General features: G+C 46.5%; 3 protein-coding genes and 1 non-coding gene across 12 annotated transcripts; 2 read left to right on the top strand and 2 right to left on the bottom strand.

Moving 5' to 3' along the window:
• The first annotated feature begins 45 nt into the window (after nt 1–45).
• Gal (beta galactosidase) lies at nt 46–3,299 on the top strand. Of its 2 annotated transcripts, none has more exons than NM_001273191.1 (6): nt 46–306; nt 812–969; nt 1,037–1,187; nt 1,321–1,660; nt 1,720–1,867; nt 2,019–3,299. In NM_001273191.1, the coding sequence occupies exons 1-6, from the start codon at nt 184–186 to the stop codon at nt 3,109–3,111; spliced, it is 2,013 nt and encodes a 670-aa protein (NP_001260120.1). In that variant the 5' UTR covers nt 46–183; the 3' UTR covers nt 3,112–3,299. The 2 variants fall into 2 exon arrangements, with proteins under 2 accessions (NP_001260120.1, NP_608978.2); NM_135134.3 differs by having other exon boundaries at nt 806–969.
• Nucleotides 540–2,706, bottom strand: asRNA:CR43866 (antisense RNA:CR43866). Its single transcript, NR_073730.1, has 4 exons — nt 2,677–2,706; nt 1,989–2,451; nt 1,028–1,931; nt 540–974 (listed from the first exon to the last, which is right to left on the bottom strand).
• Nucleotides 3,135–6,645, bottom strand: Tsp26A (Tetraspanin 26A). Of its 3 annotated transcripts, NM_001103623.4 has the most exons (6): nt 6,274–6,645; nt 6,129–6,209; nt 5,790–6,068; nt 5,604–5,714; nt 5,280–5,396; nt 3,135–5,204 (listed from the first exon to the last, which is right to left on the bottom strand). In NM_001103623.4, the coding sequence occupies exons 1-6, from the start codon at nt 6,559–6,561 to the stop codon at nt 5,136–5,138; spliced, it is 945 nt and encodes a 314-aa protein (NP_001097093.1). In that variant the 5' UTR covers nt 6,562–6,645; the 3' UTR covers nt 3,135–5,135. The 3 variants fall into 3 exon arrangements, with proteins under 3 accessions (NP_001097093.1, NP_001260119.1, NP_001245911.1); NM_001273190.1 differs by lacking the exon at nt 5,280–5,396; NM_001258982.2 differs by lacking the exon at nt 5,604–5,714.
• A 726-nt stretch (nt 6,646–7,371) lies between these two features.
• Nucleotides 7,372–17,473, top strand: Kdm5 (Lysine demethylase 5). 6 transcript variants are annotated; one of them, NM_001298720.1, is made up of 5 exons: nt 7,372–7,575; nt 10,342–11,844; nt 11,987–13,401; nt 13,528–14,403; nt 14,468–17,473. In NM_001298720.1, exons 2-5 carry the CDS (start codon nt 10,383–10,385, stop codon nt 16,229–16,231), a joined length of 5,517 nt encoding a protein of 1,838 aa, NP_001285649.1. In that variant the 5' UTR covers nt 7,372–7,575; nt 10,342–10,382; the 3' UTR covers nt 16,232–17,473. The 6 variants fall into 6 exon arrangements, with proteins under 6 accessions (NP_001285649.1, NP_001245910.1, NP_001245908.1 ...); NM_001258981.2 differs by having other exon boundaries at nt 14,468–17,410; NM_001258979.2 differs by having other exon boundaries at nt 7,372–7,463; nt 14,468–16,432.
• The last annotated feature ends 78 nt before the right edge of the window (nt 17,474–17,551 follow it).

The following is a 17,551-nucleotide window of genomic DNA, read 5'->3' as shown; positions in this document are numbered from 1 at the left end:
CATAACTCAAACTCACTGTCCACTGCCCACCAGCCATTACCCTGACATTGTGCTCCCGTCGGCACTGGCGATCGGTTGTGTATTCTGGTCCACCCATCCGAGTGGAGCGAGCTTTCAAGCAAGCTTATATCGCTAGCGATACATTTGTGGTGTTTCTCCAAGCTCCCAAGTCGGCTCTTCAATATGAGCGGTTGTCGTCGCAATCGAAAGCTGACGATGGCCGTAAGTGGATGTCTGATAATTGCTGTGATGGCCCTCACCGTTGGGCTTTGTGTGGGACTGAGCGGTGACACCGACGCCCCCGAGGTGAGAATAATAATTTACACGAACATACAACCTGGGCAATTGGGTCAGGTCAACTTACATTTACAGGATTACTTTATAGCATAGCTGCCATAAAAATTAATATTTGTTAGATATACAAAAAGTACCTTAGCTGTATTTACAAGGCTTTTGGGCTTATAATGATATTTAAAGTAAAAGCAACTCATATATCTTTTTTTGAGCATTACAGCAATGTAGGCATTGAGTTTCGATTTATATTCACATCGTTCAATATTAAACAACAATAAAAGTAGTAACTGTTTTATAAATACAAGTTAGCAGACTGGGTTAAACATTTTTTAGTCTGACTAAGATTGGCAATCTCTATAATTATTCAAGTGACAGGTTAAGTGCAGTGATGGGTGGTAACACCGATCTCCTCGAGGTGAGTTGCAGTTGCCCAACCAAATGGTTTTTCCTTGCGTGCAACTATAAGGCGATTGCTAAATCCGTGCCTGATTTAAATGCGCATTTTTTACAGGAACAGCCAAGGTTTACGATCGACCATGAGGCCAACACCTTCATGCTGGATGGCCAGCCCTTCCGGTACGTCTCTGGATCGTTTCACTATTTCCGCGCTGTACCCGAGTCCTGGCGAAGTCGGTTGCGCACCATGCGAGCATCTGGTCTTAATGCTCTGGATACGTAAGCTATATTATTTCTAAATTAATGTATGGAAAACATATTAATAACTCGAGATTACTTTATCCAGCTATGTTGAATGGTCGCTCCACAATCCGCACGATGGAGAATACAACTGGGAGGGCATTGCGGATGTTGTCAAGTTTCTGGAGATTGCTCAGGAGGAAGACTTCTACATCATTCTCCGCCCAGGTCCCTACATTTGTGCTGAGCGAGATAATGCAAGTATAAAATGATTTTGTTGCTGAATGTGCTTAAATACTTTCTCTACTACAAACGTTTTTGGCTCTAACTGGTTTTCGTTCGAAATTAGTATTATTATTCATAATTTTGACTAATATTGCCTCTTTTCAGGGTGGTCTTCCTCACTGGTTGTTTACCAAATACCCGTCCATCAAGATGCGGACCAATGACCCCAACTACATCTCAGAGGTGGGCAAGTGGTATGCGGAGCTGATGCCACGCCTCCAGCACCTGTTCGTAGGCAACGGCGGCAAGATCATAATGGTGCAGGTGGAGAACGAGTACGGTGACTATGCCTGCGATCACGACTACCTCAACTGGCTGCGAGACGAGACGGAGAAGTATGTGTCCGGCAAGGCGCTGCTCTTCACGGTGGACATACCCAACGAGAAGATGAGCTGTGGAAAGATCGAGAACGTGTTCGCCACCACTGACTTCGGCATCGATCGCAGTGAGTATGCCAAGTGGTTGTTATAAAAACAGAAAGTATACACCAAACCCGCATTGCAGTCAATGAGATTGACAAAATCTGGGCAATGCTGCGTGCCCTGCAGCCGACTGGCCCACTGGTCAACTCGGAGTTCTATCCCGGCTGGCTAACGCATTGGCAGGAGCAGAACCAAAGGCGTGATGGCCAGGAGGTAGCCAATGCACTAAGGTATGTTGGAAATACGGGGTATAAGGTTTCTTCAAAACCGGTTTCGGTATGATATCGGTTCTACCTGAGAAGTTTGAAGAGATTATCTTGTAATCTTAACATAGAGAGAGATTTTTCTTACCCAGATTTATGAGCATTTTCACATTTCCAGGACAATTCTGAGCTACAACGCTAGTGTTAACCTCTATATGTTCTTTGGCGGCACAAACTTTGGGTTCACTGCTGGTGCCAACTATAATCTGGACGGTGGCATCGGATATGCGGCAGACATAACCAGCTACGACTACGATGCAGTGATGGACGAGGCCGGTGGCGTCACCACTAAGTACAACCTTGTCAAGGCTGTGATTGGAGAATTCCTTCCGCTGCCGGAAATCACCTTGAATCCCGCTAAGCGTCTGGCCTACGGAAGGGTGGAGCTGACACCCAAGCTGACACTGCTCTCGACGGAAGGACGTGCTGCGCTCTCCAAGGGTGATCCCGTCGAATCGATCAAGCCGAAAACCTTCGAGGAACTAGACTTGTACTCGGGCCTCGTCCTGTACGAGACCGAGCTGCCCAGCATGGATCTAGACCCAGCCTTGCTGAAAATAGATCAAATTAACGATCGAGCACACGTATTCGTAGACCAGGAACTGGTGGGCACACTCTCCCGCGAGGCACAGATCTACTCGCTGCCGCTTAGCAAGGGTTGGGGCAGCACACTGCAGCTGCTGGTGGAGAACCAAGGACGCGTCAACTTCTACATCTCCAACGACACGAAGGGCATCTTTGGTGAGGTGAGCCTGCAGCTGCACAATGGTGGTTACCTCCCGCTGGAGAACTGGCGGAGCACCGCTTTCCCGCTGGAGCAATCCGCCGTCGAGCTCTGGCGGCGCGAACACACTGACGAGAAGGCCTTGGACCCGTTGCTGGCAAGGCAACGCATTCTTCGAAACGGACCAATACTCTACACTGGCAGCCTGACAGTGACGGAGGTGGGCGACACCTATTTGAACATGGCCGGTTGGGGCAAGGGCGTGGCCTATGTGAACGGTTTTAATTTGGGACGCTACTGGCCTGTGGCAGGTCCACAGGTCACCTTATATGTGCCCAACGAGATACTGAAAGTGGGTGAAAACTCTCTGGTGATCCTTGAGTACCAACGAGCGAATAAGACAGCAACTGGCGAGGATCTACCTGCAGTGCAGTTCGACGCAGTTGCTCAGCTGGACGGAGAGTCTGGTGATGTTCCACTTAAATGATGAGCCTTGTATGCATTGTTATTCCGTATTTCTTTATTAGAAGCGTTTTTGATTGATACTTGTGTCAACAACCTTCGTTAAGCTTTATTATAAATTTTCTAACTCTTATAAATCTATGTTTATATACGCCTTAATAAATGCTGTTGATCTGTGCTTGACTGACTCTTATCGATCTCCAGCTTATTTTCAATTGACTTTTTTTCGTTACCATTATAGCAGAATGTTAACTTTTTTGCTTTTACACATTATTAATCGTACTATGTTCGTGATTTTATTGGCTTAGTAATTTAACATTGCACATGAAAATTTGGCCAGATGTTTATATGGAAAACTCTAAAGAGGATATACACCCAATAGCTGCCATAAAGTTAACTTTTTACATATCCAAAAAGTGTATTAGCTGCCACATCTGGCCAATTGCTCAGTTGCAAGTGTACATACAAGATTTTTGGGCATATTTTGTATCATTAATAACATTCTATGTACTTATGGTTTTTAAGGTAAAAGCATTTTATTATAACTATCGTCTTTTTGAGCATTGCAGCAATGTAGGCGTTGAGTTTCGACTTCTATTCACGTTTAATATTGAACAGCAATAAAAGTATGAACTGTTTTATAAATACAAGTTTGCAGACTGAGTTCTTAAAGTTTAAGACAGTTTAGGAAAACGTTTGGATACTGTTAGTTGAATTAGTTATCGTTTTAAACTGACTAAGATTGGCAAATTCTTTAGTTATCCAATTGTCAGTTAATTGGACCTTTCAGCTATTTGGTGAACACAAAAACGTAATACTCTGTTCGGGGCAGTGTTGTTTATAATCTCCATTGCTTTTGATTAGAATGTTTGCGAAATAGTATAAATAATACTAACATTGGAGTTTTCCAATACTACGTCTCTTTGCAATATAGATTTAAAAAGGTACAAGAGCGAATCAATGTTTTCCTTGTGAATCATGTTACAAGTGCGATATCAAGCAGTTAAACCAGCAATTGGCTTACTTTTTACTCAATTATAATTGCGTGTTGCAAAAATATATTCATATGCTGTAAAGCTTACCATTTGTTGTGCATAAATTTAGTTCAAGCTCATTAATATTAATATGCAAGTGGTATTGCTTTCTTCCATTTTACGATCTGTGATATTGACATTTGTCACAGAACTGTGTTTTTTGTTTCTCGCTTATAAAAATAACTATTATTTTGAAGACAAATATGTGTTGTGCTAGGTTGTATTTGTTCAGTTTAGGAATGAGATTCGTGGTGTGATCATTCGATTTGTTGGAAATTGTTGCATTTAATTTCGATTTCTCTATACTTTTCTTTAAAAATATATCACAGCTGCATTTCAAGATAAATTTTTCATTTTTCCTATGACTCCTTTTTCACTTTCTTTGTAAAATGTGTAGAAAATCTATTTAAAATGTTTTGCTCTTCTTTTTCTTATTTGTTCTTGGGCTAAAGGGAAGCCGACGTAAAAACAGCAACAAATTTGGCAACCTAGTTAATATTAGTCAATGTCCACGAAGACGGAATGCGTTTGCTTTAGTTAGACACATAGCGTACTCTTGAGTATAAATGGGGGTATGGGTTAAACTGGGTCGATTTTATGGACGCAAAAAATAGATAAATCGTGGGAGAGAAACCTAATCAATGAACATTTTATGCCAATATCAATATACAACGTGTGTCCCGAAAATCAGGGTTTACCATAGGCATTTGTGTTTTCTGATCAAAAGCGAAGGGTGAATCGTAATTTCCGGAACATAGTTACTTTGGCAATAGCATTAGGAATTGATCATTGACTAGATTCTATCAACGATTATCGTGCATCCAAATCGATTCACCCTAGTATGGGTTTACAAGGAATTTATAGTATAGTTAACTAACCGGAGCGTAGATGAGTAGATACAGATTCTTATTTTGAAGTTGGTGGATGCTCCATGTGGCTTACCTCGAAGTTTCCCAAATCCTTCGCCACCTTGGGTGTCCTTCTAAATGGCCGTGGGAGCAGACAGAGCCATTTGTCAGTGCCACTTTGACTTTTGAGTGTAGATATCGGCACGCAGGTTCTGAGCAAAGCAAATGCCCAAGATCTACAAAAAGTGTATCGTTACAAGAAGAATCTATCTATTGTCATAGTGAGAAAAATAATAAAATCAAACAGAAACCTGAAAAAACATCACAACTATAACAGTTGCGGAAATAATAATCAAGTTGTGCTCCATCCATTCTTCGCCTGCTTGAACACAGCCCTTTTCGTAGATTATTTTGGACAACTCCATGCCCTGGTAAGAAATTAAAAAAATAAAATAAATATAAAGTCTGTGGGAAATTATAAAACAAAAAGATGTAACTACTACGAGTAAAAACCATATTTTTAAAAAAAATGGGACCACCTTAAAAACGATTCTCTCATCTGAACTACACTAAACTTAAAATTTTCAAAGATTCAAAAAGAAATATACAACGACGACTATAGAAATGTTTTGCACCTGCAGGACGAGCAGAGCCACGCAGCCAATCGCCACACTAATCAGATGGGCCTCCAGCCAATCCTCGCCAGCGCGCAAGCAGCCACGCTCATGTATATTCCTATCCACCGGCTGCATGCGTACGATTCGTGGGTGAATTTCAATATGCATTTCGGAAAGACGGGGGAAAACAGCTAGCGGACTTACATATCCCTCCTTGCGTACATCGTAGCCGCATTGCTTGTTCTTGATCACCTCCTGCGGACGTCTGCGGCAGCAGGAGAATGGCACTCCGCACGCCTCCCTGCTGCCAATAGCGATAGACGAGCAATTGAAGTAGTTGTTGCTGTCCCAGTCCTTGGGACCATCAATGCCGCAACACTGCAACCAATCCTCCTGGATCCAATCAATGAGATTCTGCTGGTCTGCGTCCTCGCGATAGTGGCGAATGAAGGCCTTGAGTCCCTCGGTGGCCTGGTCTTTGATCTGGAAAAGGCAAACCTTAGTAATGGCTGGCTAGAATAGTGGCCTTCAAATGGAACTCACCCAGCCCTTGTCCTTGAGCACGAAGGCCACGGCACAGAAGCCGATCTCTGCGATAAGCAAGACACTCAAGAAGATGGCGTACTGCAAGCGGAAAAATAAGGATTAACTAGGTCCAGAGGGGATCCACTAACAATGTGGTACCCACCGCCCCCAGGAGGCAGGTGTTCTCGCGCAAGGCGCCCACGCTGCCCATGAAGCCCAGTAGGAAGGTGACGCCTCCCAGGATGATCAGGACGAAGGCCGGGTCCAGGGCGATGAAGTGCAGCCGCGCAATGTTGCGGAACATGCCCTTCTCGCTCCAGGCCCAGATGCCAACGGAGAGGACCAGCAGGGCCGAGAGCCACAGGATCACATTGCTGGCGAACAAAAGGTACTTCAGACAGCAGCTGATTTCACTGGTCTCGCGGCGGAACTTGCGCACAGCAGCTGGCATTGCTCCAATTTTAACAATAATAAATATGGCCAAAAGGAAACAAAAACGTATGAAATTCTGCTCGCCAGTGTGACCGTGACTGCACTTTTTTTATCACGCAGTGCGACGGCTCCAAATACGTTGCAAAGAATACCGTTTCCCAAGAAAACCGCCATTTTGTTCAATCTTACGAACTTTAAAACTTGGATGTTTGTTTTTTTTTTATTGATCTTGCATAAACAATGTATTTTACAGAAACCAGTTTGCGTATTTATTTCATTTTCTGCTGATTTGTTGAGTTGAGCAACAACAATTTCATAGGCATTACCGTTAACTAAATACTTATGTCTACTGGTTATTTTAAATATATTATACAAATTCAAATTCTTAAAGCCAAGGCTTAAATTAACACACAGTATTCTAAAAACAATAAAAGAGCTCACTTACTTATATTAATAACTTAGAATATAATTCACTCTTGTAGAATGCCAAACTTTCTTTTTTTAGCTTACCACTGTATTGAAACACATTTCATAAAATTAATTAAAAAAGCGTACTTAGGAAACCTTGCGTATATGCTCGATGGATCCTATGGATGTTTCAAGTCCTGTCCCTGAACCGGCATAGTGTTAAACGCGGCGCCGGCTAGACTGAGTAACGCCTATGACCGAACTGATTTTGAATCTAATACAGAAACGAAACAATAAACGGGGGGTCGGCGATAAGACGAGATCCGATTCGTCGACCTCCGCCGATAAGAAACTGTGTTTGATTTGAAGGCCAGTGCTGCACAACGCGGACGGTGGCTGGTATTTTCCCGAACTTTTGTGGGGCAGATCGACGTTTCCGGCACTTCGACGACGGGTCACACTGGACACATGTAGCAGGAAAAAACGCAGACATCGGAGAAAGAAATCAGAAAAGTAAATTCGCATTAAAGCCACCTCGCCAGTGCCGTGCTCGGTGGTTTTATGGAACACTCATTTCGATCACATACCGAGCGTGCGCGTCTTCCAACGACTTCCTATGACGACAGTGAGTTTTTGCCCAGTGTAGGGTGCCCAGTTCCCAGTGCCCGAACCCAGTGCGATTGTGTGCGTGCCAGTGTGTGAGTTTAGGGGCACTTCTGATGGCTGAAAACGTTTAATTAGCAGCGAAAAGCGAACAAACTAGCAAAACGCAGACGCCCACCTGGCCAAGTCGGTGCATATAGATCAGGAAAAGTGCGGATTGCAGCCTCTGCGTTGGCCAACAGCGAAAACAACCCCCCGCACTAGTCGTGGAAAATGTTTGTATGTGTGTTCCCTCTGCTGGCAGCGCAATCGGGATTCCGAAAATCCGTAATAATTGTGAAAATGCGGCCAGAAGACAACGCCAGGTCGCGGCTAGGTTAGGAACCACGTCGCGGATGAACGGATTACGGTGGAAAACCGCGGACGGAAAATCGCGCACCAATTGCACACGCCAGCAGAGCAGCGACAGCGCTGCAAAGTGCGTTGCGTCGCTGCCCGGTCGCCATCATAGCGAAAAATATTGTGATCCCACGCCTGGAAAGCCAATATATGCCACTGAGTTTAGTGACTTTCAAGTATATAGTGAATATATAGCTCCAGTCGAGCTGTTCGCGGGGAGTTACTATTCGAAAAGTACAGTGCTGCAGTCACCTTCCAAAAAAAAAAATCAGTTCAGCTTTTCTGTTTCCGCTCACCGCCACTCCCCCCACCGTTGGAAATGTGCAATATGGCAGGGCAAATGCGTAAATTTTGCGCTCCTGCTGGAAAGTAACCAATATCCAGTGCTAATTTCGCCAAATCCATCCATATTTATGTACATGCTCGGTGCGAATGTGTGTGCCTGTATTCGCGTACCTGTGTCTGTCGTGCCCCGTGTCCGTGTAAGCTGTTTGTTTGTGCCCGTGTAAGCTGCGTGCGGGTGTGTGTGCGCGGCTGAAAATGGAAATTATATAAAAGAAGCTTTCGGCTTAGGCTGCTTTTCCGAGCGATCGGCGGCCGCAGAACGGAAAATCAGTTTCCCCCGTCCAACACTAACAGCGAACAGCTGGCTGCAGTTTGGAAAATGGCACTTGTCACGACGCCGTGCTGCCCAATCAATAATCCGAAATCGCAATCCACCGATTTTGATTTGGAACGGATTCGCAGGGAAATAATATCCCATTATCCCGAGCAGAGCAGCAAACGTAGCATGCCTCTGCCGGCGTCGCTGTCGACGATGTACTTTGCTCACTTGATACACAAAAACGGTACTCGTCGTCGCTCATCTCGCTCTCTCTAGGCGAGAGCGGGCTCTTCCTGATCAAGCACACGGGAAACTATACACACACACACATACGCACGCACCGCCAGTCAGTCAGGCAGGCACACATTGCCCACCCACTTCTACTCCCTTTTCGGTGGTGGCAGCAGTGGCAGTGGCGCCCCACATTCGTGCGAGAGTGTGTGTGCGTCACAACAACCACCAAAGCAAAGCTCTGTCGCGGCGGCTTCCTTGTGTCTAGCTGACAAACGCGAAAAATCTGTTGGGAACTCCAGCCGGAAGTTGGAGTTGACAGTGGTTTTCAACATGGCTTCGTTTCCGCTTCTCGATTTCGTCAGCTGAATTCGTAGATAACAGCTTTCACCTTTTGCTCAGTGTATGTGCTTGTGTTAGTGTGTGTGTGTGTGTGCATGAAGGTCCTGTGTGCTGAATGTTTTGAATACAATGCGTATAAGTATAATCCCCTTTTGCACACTTGGTGTATACATGTTCGCTATCGAATTTGTAAGTTTATTGGTCGCTATGTTATACATACACACGGCCAGGAAATCCCCCGTGTTCGTGTCCGGGGTTGTGCCTGTATTGGCGTGCTCCACTTTTGTATGCAACAAATTCAGTGCTGCTGGCTAATCGCCGCTGCACTCTCTCTCTCTCTCTCTATTACTCCTCGGGAGAAGCCACATCCCCCTGGAGGGAAACATGCGAGAAAGGCATTACTTCGCCTAGGTCCAGTGCAGTTGCCCATCCTGCGATCCCGCCGGCGGCACTGGATACAACCTCACAACCGAAGTAATCGTTTGGTAACTGCACTTGCACCGTCGCAAAGTCGAGTTTTCACCTCTGTAAATGTTGTTTGTTTACCTGCGAGGGTTGAGTGCAGGCACCACAACACATATACACACACACACAGGTGTGCGGCGATTTGATGTAGATACAGTGGGCCGCAGGGGTTCCCTCTCCGATCAATAGGAGCGGTAGGAAAGTCCAACTAAGACGACAGTTCTCTTGTGGATATTAACCAATTTAAATCTGTCGACGGGGCAACGAATCGTTAATTAATGCAAGGGGCGCGGGGCGGGAGTGTGTGTATCTGAAAAGCCACCATAATAGCTCTACCAACAACAAGTAACCCCTAGTTGTTGAAATATTTATATATATACATATATAAACTGCAGTAACTACAATTATTATTGAGTTATTGCAAACAAACCTTAGATAAACTTTCATTGGCTTAAAAGTCAAATTTAAATAACGTTGTAATTAGGGAGAATTTAATTGGTATATTATGCCGTTTAAAGTAGAATAAACAAACTGCCAATAAGCCGTTTCTTACTAGCAACTTTAGGTAATGAGTACTGTAGTTGAAGCTGAAATACAAAGTAGCTAAACTGCCAAGAAGTGTGTCTGCCACAATAATTAAATAACCGGGACAGGTCTTTCAACCCTAATAACGAAAACAACCTTTCCGGAGCGAATTTAATATTACCAAGTTGTGAACTCATCCGTAACTTTTATTCTCTATTTCAGAACCGAGCGGAATAAATTTAATCTGAACTCATCTTAAAGCTATGTCCGCCAAAACTGAGGCGGACAACACGACGGCCGCCAACTCCGGCGGCGGAGGAGTCGGGAGCGGCACCTCATCCGGCGGGGGCGCATCCGCGAATGGAACAGCAACTCCGGCACGTCGTCTGCGTACCCGAAACTCAACGGGCAACGGGACTAATAGTGGAAGTGAGTCCGTAAAGAAATCCAATGCTAACGACGAGCCCTCGACCCCAGTCACCCCGGCAGGAGCAACAGGATCTCACACCCATGCTCCGCCAGGCATTTCTCCGGCGGTAATGGAACGGCCTATGCCCAGTGTTCCCATGAATCACGCCAGCAGCAGTGTGTCAGCCAGCAAAAAGTACCATAATAGTTGTCCTCATCCCACGCCCACGCCTGCGCCCACTGGGCACAAGAAGTCGGTCCACACGCAGCCGCACAGCAGCAACAAGTTTGACCAGGGAAAGAACGAGGAGTTCCACTTTGACACGCCGCCAGAGTGCCCTGTGTTCCGGCCCACAACTGAGGAGTTCAAGAATCCACTGGCCTACATCAGCAAGATCCGCTCCATAGCTGAGAAGTGTGGAATCGCAAAGATCCTGCCGCCGGCAACCTGGTCGCCGCCGTTTGCAGTGGACGTGGACAAGCTACGCTTTGTGCCACGTGTCCAGCGGCTGAATGAGCTCGAGGCAAAGACGCGCGTCAAACTCAACTTCCTTGATCAGATCGCAAAGTTCTGGGAGCTGCAAGGCTCTTCACTAAAGATCCCAATGGTGGAGCGAAAGGCTCTCGACTTGTACACACTGCACCGCATCGTTCAGGAGGAGGGGGGCATGGAGCAAACCACAAAGGATCGCAAGTGGGCCAAGGTGGCCAACCGGATGCAGTACCCCTCAAGCAAAAGTGTTGGCGCAACCCTGAAGGCACACTACGAACGCATCTTGCACCCCTTTGAGGTATACACTTCGGGAAAGGTTCTAGGACCCACACCAACGTCGTCTGGATCTGGTAGCACACCCGTCAAATTGGAGGACGGAGGTGGAACCGATTACAAAGCCCATGAAATTCCCACACGGCAGCAGATTGCGCCGCCCAACGAGACAAACACACGTCGCTCCAAGCGTTTCGGAAATTCCAATGCCAGCTGCGGCCTGAGTGGTGTTACACCCACAACAAAGCCATCAGCGGGCGTATTTGTCAAGACGGAGACCAAGGAAGAATTTAAGAGGGATCTTCTCAGCAGTTTCAATGCTGTCAACAGCGGCGGATCGCCATTAGCCACAGGTACTACGGCAAACACTCGCGGAGCCAGCCAGAAGAAGGGAGGAGAGCCTCCAGCACTTATCGTAGACCCACTGATGAAGTACATTTGCCACATCTGCAATCGCGGCGACGTCGAGGAGTCAATGCTGCTTTGCGATGGCTGCGACGACAGCTACCACACCTTTTGCCTGTTGCCGCCTCTGACCAGCATACCCAAAGGTAAAATTCTTATCAAAAAGTTTCTAACAAAAAAACCGTTTTAAAACTTAAAACAACTCAATTTTACATTACGTCGATTAGGAAGTTACAACCGTGTCTCATGCACTAATGCGAATAAACCTTTTCTTTTTAATCGTTCTAGGCGAATGGCTTTGCCCGCGCTGCGTCGTCGAGGAAGTAAGCAAACCGCAGGAGGCGTTTGGTTTTGAACAGGCAGAGAGGGAATACACTCTGCAACAATTTGGACAAATGGCTGACCAGTTCAAGCAAGAATACTTCCGCAAGCCGGTGCACTTGGTGCCCACTGAGATGGTGGAGCGCGAGTTTTGGCGCATCGTGTCATCTATCGATGAAGACGTTACCGTTGAGTATGGGGCGGACTTGCACACAATGGATCACGGCTCTGGTTTTCCCACTAAGAGCTCGTTATATTTGTTGCCGGGCGACCAAGAGTATGCAGAGTCAAGCTGGAACCTTAACAACTTGCCGTTGCTGGAGGATTCCATTCTTGGTCACATCAATGCCGACATTAGCGGCATGAACGCTCCGTGGATGTATGTGGGCATGTGCTTCGCAGCCTTCTGCTGGCACAACGAGGACCACTGGAGCTACTCCATCAACTATCTTCACTGGGGAGAACCTAAAACCTGGTACGGTGTTCCGGGGTCCTGTGCTGAGCAGTTTGAAGAGACCATGAAGCAGGCAGCTCCAGAACTTTTTTCATCACAGCCCGATCTGCTTCACCAGCTGGTGACCATTATGAACCCGAACATTTTGATGAACAATCGTGTACCGGTATTCCGAACCGATCAGCATGCAGGCGAGTTTGTGATCACCTTTCCCAGGGCCTATCACGCAGGCTTTAACCAAGGCTATAACTTCGCGGAGGCCGTCAATTTTGCACCTGCCGATTGGCTGAAGATGGGGCGCGAGTGTGTTAACCACTATTCCATGCTGCGACGTTTCTGTGTCTTTTCGCACGACGAGCTCGTTTGCAAGATGGCCCTGGAGCCAGCGAAACTCACATTTGGCATCGCTACTGCCTGCTACATCGACATGGCCGAAATGGTCGACACGGAGAAGAAACTGCGCAAATCGCTTTTGGAGTGGGGCGTTACCCGCGCAGAGCGTCGCGCCTTCGAGCTAGTAAACGACGATGAGCGCCATTGCCAAGAGTGCAACACCACGTGCTTCCTGTCGGCGGTGGCCTGCGAGTGCAACGACAAGTTGATTGTCTGTTTGCGCCACTATACGGTACTCTGCGGCTGTGCTCCTGAGAAGCACACTCTGATATATCGTTATACACTGGACGAGATGCCGCTGATGCTGCAGAAACTTAAGGTGAAGGCGCACAGCTTCGAGCGATGGCTTTCACGTTGCCGTGACATAGTCGATGCACATACACCCACCTCGGTGACCCTGCAGGAGCTGCAGGAATTGTGCAAGGAGGCCGAGACGAAAAAGTTTCCCTCCTCGCTGCTCATCGATCGCCTTAATGCTGCGGCCGTTGAGGCAGAGAAATGTGTCACAGTCATACAGCAACTGGGTATCAATAAGGTAAGTTTCCATTTTCTACTCATTATCTTTGAGAATCTATCTTTCATTCTAAACCAAATATCCGTTTAAATCGTCATCCAAGCTTACCGAAAGTTATATGCCTCTAATTCCATATCCAATCACTAGGTGCGAACTCGCTCGGACCACAACCAGGAGGCTGCTCAGTACAAGCTAACCATGGAGGAGCTAGAGTTGTTCGTTCAAGAAATCGATAATCTCTGCTGCATCATTGACGAGGGCGCTTCGGTGCGAGAGCTGCTTGTTTTGGGAAAACAGTTTGTGGAGCGGTCCGAGAGCCAGCTGCAATTATCGCTGGAGTCTCTGGAGGAGAGTGAGCTGGAAACGTTAATAAACGAAGGCAGCTCCTTACGCATCGAACTGCAACAGCTCGACCTACTGCAAAAGCGACTGAAGCAGTGCAAGTGGTACAAGCGCTCGCAGGGATTGAGGGAGACCAGCTCGAAGCTGACCTACCAAGACGTGAAGAACCTGTTACACATTGCGGCTGCTGACCTTGATCCCACGGATCCGTATGTCGACAAGGAGATGCGAAAATTGCAACAGATCGGTGCAGATATCGAAGCCTGGGAGTCGCAGGCGGCCAAGTATTTCCGGCGACTGACCCAACAGCACGAACTGGGCGAAATTGAGCAGTTCTTGAAATCGGCCTCCGACATCAACGGTCAAGTGCCTTCGCATGGACTGCTGAAGGATGCACTACGAAAGGCGCGTGAGTGGCTACGGGCCGTTGAGCAGCTACAGCAAAACAACCACGTCACATATTGCCACACACTGGAGGCAATGATCGAGCGCGGCTTGAACATACCCATCCAGCTGGAGGAGCTGAGCCGAATGCAGGGACACCTAAATAGTGCACATCAATGGAAGGACAATACAGCGTGCGCCTTCCTCAAGAAGGGCACCTTCTATACGCTCTTGGAGGTTCTCATGCCCCGGTCGGACGCCATCAACATAGACTCGGATCTCAAGCCGCGCTTCCAGGTAAATATGACACTAAAATTCCAAACCCATCCGTTCACTAATATCTTTCTATTTATTGTTGCAGGATGATTTTCTGAAAGAGAAAAATCCGGCGGAGATTGTGGCCAGCTTCAAGCACGCTGAGGAGCAGGAGCTGCTCGATATGCGCGAACTTCGGCGGCAAAATATGAACAAGAATCCCATGCGCGATATGTTCTGCTTGTGCAAGTCCGAGTTCCGAAACTTAATGTTCAATTGTCAGTTGTGCCGCGATTGGTTTCACGAGGATTGCGTCCCACCGCCATCAGCCACAAATCAAAATGGAATTGTTAACGGCGGATCAGGACCAGGTACCAATCGACCCAAGTGGCTATGTCCGAGCTGTGTGCGCTCGAAGAGACCGCGCCTAGAAACCATCCTTCCGCTACTTGTCCAGCTGCAGCAACTGCCCATCCGTCTGCCCGAGGACGAAGCGTTGCGTTGCCTGGCGGAGCGTGCGATGAACTGGCAGGATCGGGCCAGGAAAGCTCTTAGCAGTCCTGACGTCAGTGCGGCTCAAGAAGCGATTATGGCGCAGCAGCAGCAGAAGCGGCGCTCCGAGGGTGGAGCAGGGGTGGGAAATATCAGCAGTCCACGGAAGCCACGTCGACGGGGGAGCCTGACGAAAGAGGCAAGTGGTTCAACAGAGTCCGATGCCGACGACGATGACGACGAGGACGAATGTCGTCTTCGAATCGTCGAAGACAACTTTAGTAACGATGAAGATGAGCCTCGTACCGCCCCCGCGACCTCCACCGTCAACTCCGATCTCCTCAAGCTGCTGTCCGACAGTGAAATTGAAAATTTGCTTGACCTGATGATGGAGGGCGACCTGCTAGAGGTATCCTTAGATGAAACGCAGGAGCTGTGGCGCATTCTAGAAACGATGCCGCCCACGTTGCTGCAGGCGGAGGCCATGGAGCGTGTTGTCCAGTACATGCAGCGTCAGCGGCAACAGCATACAAATCCGCTGCCAACATCCGGCGCCGAAGACTCTAACGATAGTCTGATGGTACAAAATAGTCCCAATAGCAACAGCAATAGTGGCGGGGCAACGGGTTCTGCGAGCAACAGCGGACGCAACAAGAAGAGGCGCTCCAACGACACCGGCGGCAACTCGGCAGTGCCGCGCAAGAAGCAGAGCACACCGAAGCAGACACCGGGCAAGAAGGGATCAGCGGCAGCGGCACGCAAGAGCGATGCCAAGGCATCGCCAGCAGCATCCACCACTCCGGGTGCGGATGCCGATGCCGAGAATAAGCAGGCCAACGGCGGTAATACGAACTCCAGTACAGGATCAGGTGGTGGCAATTCTGCGACGACGACGCCCACACCCGGCTCGACGCACAAAAAGCGAAAGCGCACCTCAACCACAGCCACCAATAATAACAACAACAATAATAATAACAGCACGAACAATAGCAACAGCAGTACCAATTTGAACAGCAACACCACCAGCGGCCAGGGAGCAGCTACTGGAGGCAATAATGCGACTGGCGGTCAGAAGAAGCACGCGCAACGGTCTCAACAGGCGGCGCAGGAGGACGACGAGGAGGAGTGCCGGGCGGAGAACTGCCACAAGCCAACCGGGCGAGAGGTGGACTGGGTGCAGTGCGACGGCGGCTGCAACGAATGGTTCCACATGTACTGTGTGGGCCTCAATCGCAGCCAGATAAAGCCCGACGACGACTATATCTGCATTCGATGCACAAAGACAGTTGCCATCGGAACACAGGGCTCCGGTCACAGTATGAGCGTGGCGTCCACGACGACGCCGGGCAAGCAGCGGGCGGTGCAATCGGCGCGGTAGAGTAACGTATATAGAGTCCAGGAGGTGCAGTAACAGCCGATTGTGTTTTACGCATGATGTACTACTAAATACCCGATAAAGGCCGTCTACCGGTATTTACTAAGTTTAGTAAAGTCACTTGAGAGTTTTTGTAGTACATATTTACCAATTATCGCTATATTTACGCATTAACAACGTAAAACACATTTGAAAGAAAACGTCAGAAAAAAAAAAGAAAAGAACTACAAAAAAGAAAACAGAAGAAAAATAAGAATCGAGAATAGGGATTAATAATTAAGCAAAAGATATGAAATGCAAACAAAGCAACACAACTATTTGTTTTTGTACAATTCAGCCCATTTTTACGTTCGTTAAACGTTCTTTTAATTTTATAATATATTTTACCATTACCTGCTATTCTTAGTTTTTGTTAATTTAATTCACTTTTTGTGTTCGCCTCTCGAGTTTTGGTTCAGTGCGCACGCAAAGTTTTCTTACGTTTTATTTGACTTTTTCCTTTAATCAAAGGCGAAGGCGACTCTCGTTTTACTTTTGTACATTTTTGTTTACTTAAGGTTGCGAGCAAAAACCCTCAAACATTAAGAATCTTCCACTTTTACGCGTGGCGCCTTGTAGACTCTCCCTTTCTTTGTATGTTCTTGTTTATTGCCCCAAATTAAAATATATAAAAAAGAAACAAAAAAAAAAACGAAAACAAAATCCTGTTAATAAAACGATCATACAAAAACTAAAATTCAGTATACATTTAAGTTTACATTTAAAATACAATGAAAAGTGTATAATTTTTAATTTATAATTAGTAAGTTGACTAGAAATCCAACAAACGTGGAAGTAAAAACAAATTACAAAAAAAAAACGAAACAAAAAAATTGCAAAACATCTTGGTAATATTAACGTACAACAATAAACACAGTGCTTAGAATTATGCAATTGAAAAAGCAGACAAAAAAACGAAAAACACTTTGTAAAATCATTTTTTAAATGTGTATAAAAACTCAAGCTGACAAATGTGCAGGTTCTAATTGCAAGCAACCCAAGATAAACGTTAACGGAAACAAAACAGAGCCCTAAACATATTAAGGATAACACTTTTATTTCATTAAGCAGTAATGTACGATTGATTTCAATGAATGATCCAAAAATATAAAAACATTTTCCCTCACGATACCTTCCCCCAACAAGATATATAATTCTATAATTTAAATAAATTATATATAAATAGTATTTAAAAGAACACGTGTGTCGCTGTTGATTATTTCGATCGTGGTAATGGTTGGTGTTTCTAAATTTAGTCTTCTAATCTTCTAGTCTATAGAACAC

Source organism: Drosophila melanogaster, chromosome 2L (assembly GCF_000001215.4).
Source record: "Drosophila melanogaster chromosome 2L".
NCBI classification, from domain to species: Eukaryota; Metazoa; Arthropoda; class Insecta; order Diptera; family Drosophilidae; genus Drosophila; species Drosophila melanogaster.
This window is presented reverse-complemented; position numbering and strand designations above follow the sequence as displayed.